At 38.8% G+C, this 17,210-nt stretch overlaps 2 protein-coding genes across 3 annotated transcripts in view; both read left to right on the forward strand.

Annotated features, from left to right (window-relative positions):
- Positions 1-9,180, forward strand: part of LOC142334850 (uncharacterized) — a 93,893-nt gene extending 84,713 nt beyond the window's left edge. Inside the window, exons 20-21 of the mRNA XM_075383177.1 lie at positions 5,725-5,843; positions 9,164-9,180. Coding sequence (XP_075239292.1) covers positions 5,725-5,843; positions 9,164-9,180 — 136 coding nt within the window. The remainder of the gene's footprint in view (positions 1-5,724; positions 5,844-9,163) is intronic.
- The window catches only part of LOC142357771 (uncharacterized), a 406,796-nt gene that overhangs the window by 261,492 nt on the left and 128,094 nt on the right, over positions 1-17,210 (forward strand). The gene's annotated exons all lie outside the window — the stretch shown is intronic.

Genomic DNA, 17,210 nt, shown 5'->3' on the forward strand with positions numbered 1-17,210 from the left:
AAGTCATAAATCTGATTTCTAAAACAAAACCAATTTGATGTTGACAGTCATCATCCTTTTCTGCTTTATACTTTTCAAAACTGTTTTGCTCAAACAACGATGGATCAAAAGACAATGAAGCTGCTGAAATACACAGGAAAGGCACAGGACTTTCCAATCTGGAGCACAAGATTTGTGGCAATGATGCAGACGAAGAGACTCTACAAATCACTACCTGGGACAGAGGAGCAACCCAATGAGCCTGCGCCACTAGCCAATGGGTCTGCCAATGAGGTATGAATGTTTTGTTATACAGGAAAGCTTTAACCCGGCAACGAACTTCACAGAGTTGAGGAAAAGGCTGCAGAACTTCCATGAGAGCACAGCACATAGGCACACGGGACAAAATGGTTCAGTGGCACTGGTAGTGAAGCATGACTTCAAGAAGGGACCCAAAAAAGGGAAACTGCTTTGTGGGTGGGATCCCTGGACACTTTGGCAAGGACTGCAGGAGGAAGGAGACAGCACAACGCAGCAAGTGTTTTTAGAAAGGTCACTTAGACAGGGCATGCAAGAGACAAAGAGATGGAGGCAAACATGAGTCAGTGGCAATGGGTCCAACATTGGCTTCGCCAGACGAGGAATACTGGGCAGCTCTTACCCAGTGGAAGACAGCAGGCATGCTAGTGGACAGTGGTTGTACAGGTCACATAGTGACGATCATCGATGCGTTCCTGAACTTTGTGTTCATTCAATCAGTGGTCAGAAATCCCAACGGAGAGGATTCCAGAGCGGTGAGCAGAGGCTGTGTGACGATCAGCATACCCTCAAACAAAGGGGAATTCCAATGCGAACTCAAAAATTTTTGAGTGTGCCGCACTATTCTTCAAACCTCTGATCAGTCTCAAGATACACGGAGTGGGGACATAGCCTCACTTTCGAGAAAAGAAATAGCTGCATGAAACTCTAGAAGGGAACGAACTCGGGTAAAACTAACGCAAGAAAAAAATTTCTTTTATTTACCATGCACCGTTCTAGAATTCAAGATGGGTTCAAACAGCGTAAAACATGACAGTGCAAGGAAGTGGCACAGACGGTTGGGTCATTTGAATCAAGAAGATGTGTTCAGGAATGCACCAGAGATAGTGGGGGAACTCGATGATGTTTGCAATGTGTGTGCATTGGCCAGGATCACAAAGACTCCAGTACCAAGAGTGGCAGAGACCCAAGCAGAAGAGAAGCTGGAGAGGCTGTTCACAGACGTGATGGGACATTTCAGAGTAGAGTCACTGTCAGGGTTCCCGTTCTGCATTGTTTTTGCAAACCAGTACACAAGGTTTAAGTTTGTGGACTTGCTTAAGGCAAAGAGTGAAGCACTGGCCAGCCTGCAGAAGTTTGTTCTCAGTGTGGAGACGCCCAAGAAGCTGAGAGAAGACAATGCGAAGGAGTTTATCTCGGAGCAGTTCAAGATGTATTGTTTAGATGCAGGCATTCTACAGAAGAAGACAATACCAGAGACGCCACAACAGAGGGGTTTAGCTGAGAGAGGTGCAACAGGACACTGTTGGAGATTACAAGATGCTTGCTCACTGACTCGGGTCTTCTCAGGATGATGTGGGGAGGAGCAATTCTCCACGCAACAAGGATAAAGAGCTTGGTTGTGAGACGAGGAGAAGAAAAATGCCCAGAAGAGCTGATGCGAGGTTTAAATCTAAGCTTTCAATTAGTAAACTACCTATTTTTGGTTGCACAGTCTTCATGAGGAAGTGGAACCAAGTTGTCAGCAAACTTGAAGCCAAGGCACTGGAAGGAAAATTTGTGGGTTACACTGAAGGAGACAACGGATACCTGGTGTACGTACCCAATACACGCGAGGTTATGGCAGTTCGGCATGTGATCATCAAGTAGTCCGAAGTGGGCTCAATCCCTGACAACACAGAGACGCCCGACCTACTAGAAGAGGGGTCACAGCAACTTGGGATCTGGCACCCACATGATGATCATCAGGACGATGGCAAAAAAGAGGAGCAGGCACATCTACTGCAATAAAGGAGGAGTGGCATGACGTAAAGAGCGTGAACACTCAAGAAACGACACTGAGACGAGATATCTTAGATGTTGAGGAAGCAGCACTGGGTGAAGAATCTACTGCAACAAGAGGGTGTATCAGACTCGGGGTCACTGGAAGACAGTGAAACGGAGGACTTCTCCCAGTCAGAGACACTTGGCTTCTTTGAAGAGGCACTGGAGCAAGCGGACAGGGCAGAGCCCAGACGAGGGACACGAGCAAGGAATGTTCTGCAATTTTTTGGGGAGGATCCATCTTGCTGTGACAGCGGTTGACTATGTGGAACCCAAAACAGTCAACGAAGCCAAGCATGGTGACGATTGAGACCAGTGGCACCGGGAAATGAAGGACGAGGTCAAGGCACTCCAAGACGACTAGACTTGGAACCTAGTGAGACCACCCACAGAACAGGGCAGATGGGTCTACAAAGTGAAATTGGGACCCGGTGGTCAAGTGGACAAATAAAGCGCACGCTATGAGGCAAAAGGTTTCAAAAAGTTGGAAGGACTGGACTACTTTGCGCCTACCTCTAAGCCAGAGACATTCAGGACTCTACTTCAACTATCAGCGAAGCAGGGCCATGTGAAACACCAGTTTGATGTCAAGACGGCTTTCCTGCACTCATCAATAGAGGAAGAAATATGTCTGTAACAGCAACAGGAGTTTGTAAAACAAGGATCAGATGGAGAAATGTTAGTAAGCCGACTTAATAAATCATTTTATGGTTTGAATCAGGCAGATAACAACTGGTATAAAGAACTGGCAAACTTCCTACTGAGACAGGGGTTCACCGGAAGCAGGAATGACCATTGCTTGTTCGCAAGAGCAGAGACCGAGAGTCACACCTTCATCTTGGTCTGGGTTGACGACATCATAGTGGCATCATGCAGCATGACAGTGATCTCCGGTATCAAAAAGGCACTTGAAGCAACATTTCACATGGAACACAGAGGGAGAAAAAACTGGTTTCGGGGTCTAAGAAGCAGACGAGAAGAAGGCAAAGTCCCAGTCGACCAGGAACGCTACATAGAAACAATGCTTGAGCGGTTTCAAATGGATCAATAAAACCCTCAATAACTCCAGCTGATTTGAATTTGAAACTTCAGACAGCACAGAACAGAGACGAAGAAGTGAACCAGAGGATCTACAGAAGCTTGGTTGGAACACTTCGGTATCTGGCCAAATAGACGAGGCCAGATATCCTGTTCACAGTCAACATTCCGTCCAGACACATGAATGCACCTACCAATAAACACTGGATGTGCGGAAAAAGGCTTCTGCGATATATTCAAGGTTCAAAAGGTTTAAAATTCACTTACACAAAAGAAGCTAGTTATGATGATTTTGTGGGGGAAAGTGGTGCAGACTGGTCTGGTGACGTGAACGACAGAAAATCAACGACGGGCTACTACTTCAAGCTCAACGGACGTGGCGCAGCACTCAACTGGGGTGTCCAGAAGCAAACCACAATTGTTCTTTCTTCATCAGAAGCAGATTATCAGGGCATGGCAACAGCAGTTCAAGAAGCATTTTATCTGAAAAAACTTTTGGAGGATTTCGTCATCCAACAGAAACATCCATTAGCAATTGGAGAGGACTAACAGAATTGTTTTAAATTTGTGCCAAAACCCCATGCAAAAGAAGAGCAAACACTTTGAGACTAACTTTCACTTCATTAGGGACAAGACGGTAGATGGGACTATTTCAATTCATTACGTTTCTACTGACAAAATAGCAGCCGACATTTTCATGAAATCTTTACCCGTATCGAAGGTGGAAACATTCAGAACTGTTTTGATGGGAACAGACTCTACGCAATCAGCTCAAGTCTGAGTGGGGGTGTTAGAATATCGATCAAATTATAGTCTTAAACTTAGTGAGAATTAGAAAGAAAGTTTAACTTACCAGATTAGAAAGACAGAAGCAAAGTGATTTTGGTCAGAGAATTTATATAAATTAATTGTCAAGAAATGGTGCTTATAACCAATCTTCATTTCAAATTGGTGAATCTAAATAACTAATACTAGAGTGAGATTATTTGATGTAAAACCTTCCCAGCATGTATTGAATGATTATGAAACCACCGGAAATGTGAACGAATTCTTGGAAAAGTGTAAATGCATACCATCTATGCTACCCCCTGCGACTGATTTCTAGGATATTTGCAGAAGCAAACCATATTGGGTTACCGTTGCGACCCCCAGTGTAAATCATGGTGCTACGATTAGTTTTGTATCTTTACCGTCTCGCACTGATAAAGGGTATATATACAGCAGATTTTGAGCCTTTTTTCATCCCCAAAATCAAATTACCATCTTGGTCTAATAATCAGATCTCTCCTGTAAATCTCTAAATTCTACTGTAAAATATCATTCGTGTTATTCTCTCATTTTGAGAAATTAATTTTTCTACTTAGTTAAAAACGCTTTTTATTCCGCTTGCAAAAACCCATAACCCAACATTTTCATTTGTATATGAAAATTTGGTTTCCATCTTATTTTAGTTAATTTTCGCTATTATTATTTGGGACCTTTCCGTTTTATTTATTCCTTATTTTACCTTTCTTTCGTTTTACATATGTCACCTTGCGTTGGGTGTTCGATGTACCTCGCTCAGTGTTTCAACATAATGAAATTTATAATTCTTTCAGTAAATTTAGGCAAATATTTTTAAATAAAAAAAACGAAATGAAACTAAACAAATGAAATTGAATCTAATGAAACTGCAGCCCAATTTTGAACGTTTTTTGACCCTTTCTTCTCCCTATGTTTTTATTTCGCCCCCAACTTCGTTCAGTCAACGGCGGCTATTTTCCGGCATTCTGTCAGCTATGTTTGTTCTGGTGTAAATAGATTCACCTAATTTAAATTGTGCATATATGGTTCTTACAACTCGACGGTTGTAATGACAGATAGTTTATGTCTTGAGGAACAAGAAAAAACGAGAACATTGGTTGCACCAACAGTAATGTGCGTCCCCTCTCGTTACGAAATAAGGGCCGATTGTAAATTCTTATGTGATAATTTACCGCACATGCTTGAAATTTGTAAATCATATGCTTATTCCTGAAATCTTCAGGAGGGGCTGAGGCGGAAATGATCCCAGGAATTGTTTCAATTTTTGGATACTTTCCGTGAATGACAGCCCGTATCTTCCCCTTCCCCTCACATTACAGATAGTGAGTGGTATTATCTAACAAACTGTTGTCGTAATATAGCACATTCTCTTGGGCGTTGTAAATAATTTGAGTTTTTCCCCCATTATAACCCCCCCCCTCCCCCCCCCCCCCCCCCCCCCGTTAATTATAGCCCCTCATTATGGTATTTCAGCACGAATTTGGAGGGAGTTGGGCAATAGATATGTGCTAATTTATTTAATTGTTGCTTGCTATAAAAAAACACATAATTCGTCGTGAATCAAGCGACGACGAGGAAGGTGCGGGGGTACGACATAGATCCTATTTTCACTCAGAAGAGAAATAATATCATTCAAATAACAAATTGCGTTAAGAAATTCAGAGCAGTTGAAAAATTCGTAGGCAACTTTCAGAGCAGGGTGAAAATATTTGACGATTCTGTTGATATCATTATGTAAAAGTATTACAGTCTCATTTGGAGATTGCTATCAAATAAAACTAAGAAGGGGCAGACAAAGAAGATCTAATTTCACTGTTTCAGGAACAGAAGTGTACAGAATTTCGAAATTATTGGGGCTGAAAATTCAAGATGGATTTCCTATTCGGCCTTCTGTTACACTTACATTGACTTTGGAGTCAACCCTACATCACGTCTTTCTAGTAAGCCAAATCTAAAGAAACTTCTCCAAAAAGCATTCTACTAGAAACTGCATTCTCCACATAGAAACTGTAAAATCTCGAGAGCACCGTTGTTATATAACTTACAGGAAGATGCTTCAATTTTCTACAATCAATGTGCCTGAAAAAAATGAAGTTAAGTTGATGAAAACTGTAGCTGTCTATACACTCATTGGGTACATAAGCTTATCGAGAAAACAGTTCAATAGTTTTTCGATCTATTATGTTTCAGTCCACCAGCGGTTTTTATAACCCCACTTACAAAGTATATGTTGTTCATACACTATAATACCATACTTTGCGCCAAGGCGCGAAAAAAATTGTGAATATTAGAAGTATCAAGAAAAATTTCATTCCAATTTTCTCCGCTTAAAAAGAGAAGATAGTGTAACTGCTTTGTTCCTTCGCAGTTTTCCAAGTTGTTACGCTACGAGATGTCGGATTTTCATGAACAAAACACATGAACAACTCAACTTGAAATTCGGATCCAGTTCACAGCATGCATACAAACGTTGCCTGATAAAATAACAGTTTCGAGAGCAAAATATCAAACGAAAGACCACCAAAATCGTGAAAATAAATCCGAAAAAAAGTTAGTTAACGATGTTTTTAAACATCCCAAAATCTCACTTGAGGGTGCATATTAGAGGGACTCGTAACCTTTCGCGCGCTACGACACAACTTCTAGAGGTAGAAAAAGACAATTTTTTTAAAAAATGTTTTTTTAAATGGTGGAAAAAGTCAGTTTGAAGAAAAAAGCAAAAACTTTTCGTTCAAAACGGTGTATCAATGTGATCAGCAAATCTTTCTCTTTCTGTCAGAATCTTCTTTTTACAAATGAAACTAGAGTGCGCAACTCCAGTGATGAAAATTTTTGATTTTTTGGAAGAAATGGTACGAAATTTCTCAAAAAATAAAGAAACTGAGTTCCGACAAGCGATCACTTGTTTTTCGGGTACAATGCAATCAGACGGACGGAAAATGTTTGCTAGATGTCCAAAAAGCTATAAACTGCCAGATATTTAGAATTTTTGATTAATTGCGAAGAGTAATGCATTCTCAGGACCTTATTTATCAACAAAATAATGCTCCTGTGCATTAGTAGAAAATCAATGGCATTTTTCACAAGAAAAGGAGTTGAAAGTACTGGAATAGCCAGTATATAATACAGAAATGAATCTTATTCCTATTGAAAATGTGTGGGTGGCTTTGACAGACGATTATGAAAACAGAGCTTTTCCGGAAAAAATTGGAAGAAAAATGGCAGAATTTTTGACAAAATTTACGAAGATGCCGTGAGAAAGCTGTAAGTAAACTATACATGCCAGACTAAACTAATGGTATGCTAGACGTTTATGAAACTAAACTTTTAATGATGCGTTTTTTGAGAACAAATATTTTGTCTTATTTGATGTTTATAACGCTTTTTAAGAAATCTTCAAGTGCACATAGTTTTTTTGTACCATAGCGTACAGCACGTTACTTTGAAAAAAGCGCGTGCTCATGGCACATAAATGTTATATGCCCACTAAGGGGGCAAAGAGAATAGAAATGGTTTTTCTTTGTCGTGAGAGCTTTTTTATCAGTTAACTAATCAACTAAATTTCTTTTCAACTCTGCTTGTGCACCGCTTGATCCCTCAATGGATCATAGCTATTTGAGAGAACTCTATCGAATGATCATTGATTGCCAATTAAGAAATCGAGTGAACTTTTCCGACTATCTCTTTACGATTTATGTTTGGACTCTTCGTAACTGTTTTACCACAGAACTTTTTATTGGGACACTGTCAAGAAATCAACTGTATACTAGAAACGTTTAAAAAAGTAACGTCAATTAATCTGGATCATTGAAATTGAGATGATAGTTAAAGTGGGTTCCACTCTTTGGATCATAACAAATTTATGAGACCTTGTAGGTTATTCTGAGTCTGAATTGATTAACAACTCTGGTACAATTGTACTTTGTACAAGATTGAAAAACCATTAAGCTTTCATAAACGAGTAACTTGCAAGTTCACAATTCTATTTTGCTCTTGGTCTCATTTCCTGAAAAATACAGTAACGGTCGTTTATACATATACAGGTGCCAAATTCGAAACAGTTATCTTGTTCCGCCATTCACATAATTGACCCGCATCCTTACATCCTTTCGTGGTTTGATTCTACAACTATCTAATTTCCCATTTTTCCCTATTTCCTTAGCCCCCTTCTCCCCACTTAACGTCCTTCTGTGGTGAATATTTAGATGGTAATTTTAGAAAACGAACCTATTCTGTTTCGCCACTCCGCGTCCTAGTGTGATTGATGCCCCAGTTAAAAATTGTGTGTTGTTGTTAATTGCTCTTGAACGAAGTTCATAGCAATTGTTGAAAACGTGTGTGTCTTTTTTATGCAAAATTTTTGCTTGACATTTTTGACTTTTCGAGTGACTTTTACGCCCTTGACTTTTTGCGTTTCGCGTGATCTAAAGTTCTCTCTCAATCACAATTTCAAGCAGCTGAACTCAATTGGCGGCAATTTAATACTAAAAGTCAAATGAAAAGTGCGCCGAAAATGGTGCCATTTTCACTTTAAATCTTAATAGTGGTATATGTTAACCTCTAATGTTGTTATTTGAAGCCCACTATTGAACTTTTAGTCCCATTTAGGCTCCCTCTACGCTGGGTACAGATCAGTAAACAGAATAATAGATTCAGAAAGTCCCCCCTTTTACCCCATGCCCCCATTAACCCTATTTAACAATTCATTACCCCATCGCCAATTTTTTAGGCAAATTTGGGGGTTACATTCGAAAAATTCTCTTTTCCTCAATTCCCCCACCTTTTCACTTGATTCAGGGGAGAATTTGGAAGATCTTAGGGTAAAATTTAAAAGTTTCTTCCGTTTCCCATTTTTCCCATGACCCTCCCCCCCCCCCCCCCCGCACTCTTACATCCTTCTGAGTCAAAAATTTAGTAGACTAATTTGTAAAAAAAAATCCCATCATTCCCCGATTCCTTTATTACGTCTTTCTGTGACATCGTTTTGGGAGGAATTTTGAGGGATTGTGCAACACGGGATAAATTCTGCTTTCATACTCAATAAAGGAAAAAAGGAAAAAATGGGCCAACAAGATGGGTCAGATCAACTTGCATACTATTAGCAAAAGAAAAAGTCGTTTCTTTTGTTTATATTATATTAATTTATCGGCGGAAACATAAGGAACCTCAACCTGGGTACGAATTATAAACAAAATTCGTTTAGTTTGAAGTTCACTTTTTTCAGACGCTTCTGTCAATCATCAGTTTTTTTTTGTTTCAGTTATCTTCAAAAGTTGAAAAGGTACATTTATTGCCGAAATTTGTGTCATGTGTGCTATCATATATGCTCCTGGTTCTACAAGGAACTTGTGTGTCATGAAGATAAAGTCTGTGATGACATTATTTCTGCAATCCTTATTTGATTTCGGATCAAGCCTTGAGCATGTTAGTTCTGAACGAGCTCATATGAAAAGTAAAATTCTATATTAAGTATGAGAACTTATTTTCAACTGTGTTTCCGGACTTACACATTGAACTCATTATAATTTTTAATCACATCATTGCTTCCTATCCATAAAATATTTATTTGCTACAAAAATTTTTGGACTGAACTGCATTATCGGTAATTTAGATGTAAAAGTAGATTATTTTTACAATTATTGTAAAGTACGACATGTAACTACTGCTTTTTTACGCGCTTCAAACGCACGGATGTTTAAATTAGTTTGTACAATTTGTGAACTCATAAAGTTTAGATATGAAAGGCATGTGTGTGTTTAGCTACAAGTGTGTGTAATATTTCTTGAGATTTTGAATTTCTAATATTGAAGAATTCTCTTGTTAATGATTCATCTCTGCCCTGATGTGTCATCAGGCCCAAAATGAGGCAAGAACCTTGGAATTTTAATGATAAGAAAGTCCAGCATATGAGCCATGCGGTCCAATAGAAACTGTTAGTAGTAGTAGGCATAAAACATACAATGGTCAAACAAATGTCTGGTCGAACTTGTGTACAACCTCAGTTCAGACTCCATTTTGCCATGCAAGGATCATATGATGTGAATTGCACCATACGCTATTTATAGTACTATGCTTTTGTAATTACGAGGAAGTCTCCAATGATTCTGTCTGGATCTCATTGAATGCAAAACGAAAAAAAATTAAGAACTCCAGTGGTAGTGGAGGGGGGCTTCAATAGACAAACTGACAATGTCAAGCTTCCGGGTTGACATTGGATTCATAAATACTACTGCACCCTAATCGAGACCTGGAATTATTAAAAAGAACGTCCTCGACAGATATAAGGTATGAAAAGACTGTCCTCGACAGATATTGGGTATGAAATGAATTTGTCTGGACCTAATGTGATGTCCTAGACTTTGGCTGGAACTAAAACAACCGTCCTAGAATTTGGCTGGAACTAAAACATACGTCGTGGAATTTGGCTGGACAAGAAAGGTGTTCTGGAATTTGGCTGGACAATAAAGGTGTTCTGGAATTTAGCTAGACAATAAAACATGTCCTGGAATTACGCTCGCGACCGTTATAATGACTGGTTTTCAATTTCCTGCAAAGTTAAGGACATGTAGTGCAATTGATTAAGCATCGTAAAAGATTAGAGAAGGTCACGAGATCGGACCCAGATGTTGTCGGAACTTTTTAGTTTGCCTCATTTTTGCATATGAAAAGAATTTGGCTGGACTTATGGAAGGAATTAGCCTCGAATTTAACTTTTAACTAGGGTCCTCGACCGTGTAATTTAGTTCAATATTTACCCCCCCCCCCCACCTATAATTAATAGGTCTTTTCATAAATTCCAGGTCTCGACTAGGGCAGTCTCCGGTAGTAAATTTTTTCAATAAATTTACTCAACTTTGATACTAGTTTCCATAATTTTTGTGTCCTAATACATTGAAAATGTTGTCCACTTGGTGTCAATTGATTTATTCCAGTTGTTCAAATTGTTAGTTTTAGCGCACATCATTCAAATGCGGCTTGAAAACTGTGTCATTTTCTATTTAAAAATAATTTATTCAGTACCGATAAGGGCTTTTAAATAAACTATAACAGGAAAGGTTTCTGATTGTTAAGAGGATCACCAGTTCGAAGCAAAAGTTTCTTGTTTTCCAGGAAGCTTGGCTCGGTCTATTAATTTAGGCATAGGAAAATGCCTAACTTCTCAAAACCTATTATCAGACCCAAATTTACAACACAATTTTAAGAGTGTTTATTGACCGTGACTATCTCCAGTCCCGGTGTCCTTGCACAGAATTGCTTGTTATCCGACTCCGACCCTTCCAGACAACTTTTTTAACCAGAGCCACGCAGACCATAAATAACTGCGGTCAAACTGTAGCTCGTTCAACTTGGTTGGGGCTTTCAAGACTTTTTCGAATTCATGAAATTTTGCAATTCAATGATAAAATTTTGTCGTGATAATTTTTGTGGTGCGGTTTTGGCTCGTACATAAATATGTCCTCATTATGTCTCATCCATTTTAAATGGTGAGTTCTGGTCTTATTCAACAACAAATTTTAAGTAGGTTTTGCACTAAAACAGATCTTAAAAACAGCTTTAATACATTCATTTTTTTTTAAAAAAAACCGAGTGAATGAGCACCAAAATGTACAGTCGTTTCCAGTTTTGTATAATTTCCCATAGTTTTACAAAATCTTAACTATACGAAAGCACAGTTCGCAGAATTTAGAAAGGTGTTCATATAAGTTTAAATTAGCACAAGTTTGCATAAGAGTTTGCTTTTTTTTTAGTTGGTTACGCAATTCCTTTGCTTTTAGCTCCCTGTTTAATAATAAAAAAAATAAGACAAACTTTTATTTTATAAAATATTTATTTTGGTGTTTCAATTTTTTTGAACAATTTTTTTTTAATATATCAGCTTTTTGAGTATTAACCCAAAAGACAAAAAAAATTATCGTTTTATAATCCTTATAGATTTGAGATACTACGGAAATAGTATGGTTAACATCGAAGAACTCCTTGATCCAAAGGGTTACCCCACATTCTTTAAAATATCGGCTTTTAGAGAAACATTCCACGAAATTGCATAACTTGACTTTGTAAATCACGTATAGTAATTTTTTCATAATATTGTCATCCATAGTCATCGTTTGACTAACGCCCGGTTGTTTTTACTACCTTGACCTGCCTAGACGTAATAACACAGAAATAAGAGAAACTTTTATGTAAAAACAGACAAAATGTTTGCGTTTCCAAACAACATTTTCGCCGAGGCGTTTCCAATGCTATTGAAGGTTAATCACAAAAATTTTTGACCTCACAAGTTTCAAAGTTGTGAAGTGACCGCTTGATCGTAAAAAGAGAGGACGAAAACTTATCATGGTCTTTTATCATGGCGTTTTTTTCAAATTTCGGCCTTTTGACATACACGGACAAGGTAAATTCTGCATCATGACATTTTTCTGTCTGACTCAGTCCTTTCATTACTTGAACAAGCCAAAGTCTGGTTCATTCGTGACTTCGGTCTGCCTGGATACCTTCAAACGGAAAAGTGGTCCGGATGGGTGTTTTCATTAGTCATGTTCAACGAGGACCTCAACCTGTGCTTTGAAACTGCTTCTGATCACTAGCAGTCTGATCAGACTATACCACTGTCCAGAAGTTCAAACGTTCGAATGGGAATACAAACCAGCAGTTACGGGCGCAAAATTTTCTAAAAATGCTGAAATGCGGTGAGTGACTATGGTCTGGGACGTCAACTTGAGATTTCAGCTTGTTTTATTGCATAGATAGTCTTTCATGCCTTTTTCTCTGAGCTGTGACTGGTTAATTGAGCGCAAATAAACACTGTTAAAAACCATTTTAGGCTGCAGAACAGCACACGATCCATGCACAGCTGACCTCAAAACTGCCATTATACTTGCAGATATAGTGAACTCATCTAGTGCCTTTCCCATCATAGCGCCGTTAATATTTTTTATGTGAACATTGAATTAACAATTAACTTGGTTACCATGACTATTTTTCTTAAAACAGCAGATCAACAGTTTAATGAATCAACTTTCAACAGTCCATTTCATTTTTCTAACATGAAAAATTTCTGTTCTCACCACTTTGGTCAGGTAAGAATAAAAACTCGAGATTGAAGATGTTAGTTACATCCCCAAATTAGACGCGTTTGAAAATTTCACTTCGTTCCGGCAATGGAAAAGTTCTCTATGGGCATCCGAGAGTCTCATGGTGGGCGGGCGAGCAGCAGACCCACGAATTAAAACTACTGAGAGTGACTGAGCGCGCCTGTCAAAAGCGATGGAAAATCCCTCCGTCTGATAGCTCCCGCTGTCTGAAAGTGAGGTTATTCGTTTTAATGTCTTCTTGAAAATTGAAGACAAGCCACTTAAAAATTCCACTGTCAATGGCACGAACGCAATATCATGCCGAGAACATTTTTGCTCATACACCTTAAACTTTCGATCTTCAGCTGCCTCGAAGGCGTAACCTGACTTCCCAGCCGCATTATGGATAATGTTTGGTTGTAGAGAACAAGTAGTCGTAACATCAAGAGGAGCAGAACGGCCTAACGTCCATTATGGCAGAAAGATGTCGCCAGGCCTGGAATCGCTATCAGCGATGAGCTTTCGTTTTCTGTCACAAGCCATAAGTAAGCTTTTGACCAAGCTGTTGCCACCCCGTCTCGAATTACGTCGTGACTATCAAGGGCGTCTCCTTTTCCATGACATACGGCAGCATGGTCACCAAATACATCCAGGGTACCCGAAGCGCAATAAGGGCAATTTTACTATAAAGCATTAAATTTGAATTCCAAGCAGACCTAGAGCAAGTTTGGGTTCTGCAGCTAGCTATGCGCCTGATTGGTGAATAGACAGCGGCTAGAGTCTAGCTTTTCTAATAAGTTCAATCAAGCTTTAAAATAATTTTAATAAGTTCAAATATCACTTCAATCTTTCATATTGAAGTTTCCTGGTTGACTTGTACCAAAACTCTATCTACCTCAAAATTAAGATTGTGAAAACCGTGTTCTGGTTGAATTAATTAAAATTATTATATGAAAAAAGCCCCAACCCCTAATTACCTTAAATATAACAATGGGTGAAATATGTCCGTGCGGAGCTATGATGAAAAGGTCACACTAGCCAATTTACTGTTTAGATTGAACTGACAAGTTTTCATATTGATGCTCCTTGCTCATATAAATTCTGTTTTGAGATTTTAAAATTTGAGTACTCGAGTAATCGCATCTCAGATATGCAGAGGGATATTAAAAAGCTGAATTTATCTAAAATTTCCTTTTTGAGGAACACAGACCCCTTACACTTCACGGAAATATTTTTTAAAACCAGTAGAATTTCCGTCGAAGGAACCAGAAGTAAAAATCTTTTACTGAATGTCAAAAAAAAACATTTTCAAGATGCTAATCTTTAATGTGAAACCATGTTCTAATTCTAATTAATGTTCGAGAGATATGCACTGCACTGCACGATCACTTGCCTTTTGCTCGCGGTCTGATCCAAATCAAAGCTCAACCTCCTTTTCAAATAATAATTGAAAATTGTGAGCTGATTTTAAAACGCATGGCCTCCTACTCGATGTCTCTACGTTAAAAACATGAGATTAATTTTTGGAACTTTTCCGTTTGTTCCCCCCCCCCCGTACGTTATGCTCCCCCCCGTACGTTTTGCTCCCCCCAGTTACAGAGCACGTGCCATTGGTATTGAGACTATTATAAAAATTATTTTTCAAAAACTCCCCAAAGCCACAAAAGAGTAGAGCAGAAAAGGAGACAGATTGCGGACTTTTAGGTCTTTCCCATTATAGCCCCATTACGATATATGTACCATGATCGGGAGGGGGCTATAGGTTATCTCACCACTACGCTGGGGGGGAGTGTAATGGGAAAGACCGCAATATTCTATAGAGAGCTGATATCTAAAGGATTAAATCTTTAAATATACAATTTGTCGTTTAAATCAACAATTAGTAGTGCAGGGGAATTTTACGCAAACAAGTATCGGATCTTTTCCGTTTGTGCCCCCCCCCCCCCCCCAGTACGTTATGCTCCCCCCAGTGACAGAGCACGTGTCATTACATAGTAAATCATTATGTAAAAATATTGCACGTGCGTCTGGGGGTTGCAAATAATATGCACCCACTAAGCTGGGGGGGGGGGGGGGGGGGCACAAACGGAAAAGATCCCAAGTATCAATTAGGCACGCTTTGATTTTGGTCTAAGTATGTGTTAAAACATTTATCTTACCTGCCCGAGGAACTTAGTGCCCTGACACAAGGGCATTTGTGCCCGAGTGCTGAGCACAATGAACAAGGAGACAAAGATTTACGTTCAAACATATCCAGAGAATCAAAGAGTAAAAATTAGCTACTTTTTTCGACACTTGAGAAGGAATCAAAAGTCAGATTTTACTAAATCACGAGCCCAACCAAGTATGACAATTAAATTTATAATCAAGACATCAATGTGGGCAAAAACTTGCGATTTATTTGTCAACGTTGACTTGCCTTGAAGTATTAGTGCCCGACTAATTTTTACCTCCCATTCTATAATTGGAGCATTATTAATAGATCGAAGAAATATGGTGCCTTAACCGTTGACAGAGAGCCAAAGTGGACAGCAGTGACGGTGAAAGTGGATAAAAATGATAAGGGCAGATTTTTCCAAATCTGAAGCACATTTGAAACATTTCTCTTTAATTTCAATGTTGTGTTCACTTAAGGTGATAACTCAAGTCTTTAAACATGGCAAATGGCAACATTTTCGATACAAACTTAATCAATACTACGTGTTGCGTATTATTCGAGAACTTCTCGGAAAAAAATATCAGTACCTACATTCGTATAGAACAGAAAAACTCGCAATCAAACAAGCAATTTTGAATATTCAACCTTGAATGCTCACTTAACTTTCTGAGCGACCTTTCTGTCGAAAACAAAATTAATAATTTCAAAGATGGGAAAAATCGAAATAATTTGCCAGCAAGGTCATTTTATTGCTAAAATTGCCAATCCAAAAAAATGAAAACAAACCGATTTATTCCTTAAAACCGTTTACTGTTCTCGAAAACCCTGTAATGTCAACTGAGAAGGGTTAGATGTGACTACAGCGTCGATCAAAATAGTTTTTCGTTGAAAAAAAACCTAATTACAAGCAAATCAAACATAGCCGGCAAATTGCCGGAAAATAGCTGCCGTTGATGCATATAGGGTTTGAAACAGAAAATTCTGTTCTAACCAAAAATTGTTCAATTTGGCGTGCACTTTCAGTTGGATTCTAAGACTTTACCTCGTGCAGCATCTAAACTATTAGGCTTAACACTAATGTCAACTAGCAAACATGACCGACTAAACGTCGGAAGAATTGCTCTTGAACGACTAGTGGGAGCTCTAATCAATTGCAGCCTGCTTCAGTCGGGGGGGGGGGGGGAGGGGAGGGAGAACTTAAATGGGACTAAGAAGTTCTATAGTGGGCTTCAAATAACCACATTAGAGGTTAAAATATACCCTTATTAAGATTTAAAGTAAAAAATGACACCAGTTTCGGCGCACTTTTCATTTGACTTTTAATATTAAATTGTCGCCAATTGAGTTGAGCTGCTTGAAATTGTGATAGAGAGAGAATTTTAGATCACGCGAAATGCAAAAAGTCAAGGGCGCAAAGTCACTCGAAAAGTCAAAATTGTCAAGCGAATTTTGCATAAAAAAAGGCACACACGTTTACAATAATTGCTATGAACTACGTTCAAGAGCAATTAATAACTCTAACGAACTTTGATATCCTACTGCACTATGAATTAATAGCCGGTCTTTAATACAGTTTTTTACTCTGCTCTTTTGACATTGACCGCATTCACTATATTGCGTAATTCAATGTGTGAAGAAAAATAAACATAAACCGAAAAATGTCGGAACAATTGCTCTTGAACGCCAGGACCATTGACCTCCCGAACCGAGCACTTCCAACTTCGCCATCAGAACCTTATTCTTGCTGTGCTGCAACCAATTTATATTAGCAACAAGCTTTACTTCGGAGTGAGACCAATACAGATCACTCAAAAATGAAGAACGAAAGCGTGAAAGGTCACTGCGAGAAGTCACAGAATGTTCTAGCAGAAAAGCGCAAAATTGTCAAGCGAAAAATTTGCATTAAAAAAGACACACACGTTTACAATAATTGCGCTGAACTTCGTTCAAGAGCAATTAAAAATCATTCGGTTGAGTAAGTCACGAGTCAAGCGTAGAAGTCGAGTCTTATGTAAAAAGGTAAAGCAAATTTAAAAAGGAGAGCTCCTAAATAATAGCCATTGAGAGTCTGACGG

This window comes from Convolutriloba macropyga, chromosome 2, assembly GCF_964194025.1.
Source record: "Convolutriloba macropyga chromosome 2, txConMacr16.3, whole genome shotgun sequence".
NCBI lineage: Eukaryota > Metazoa > Xenacoelomorpha > Acoela > Convolutidae > Convolutriloba > Convolutriloba macropyga.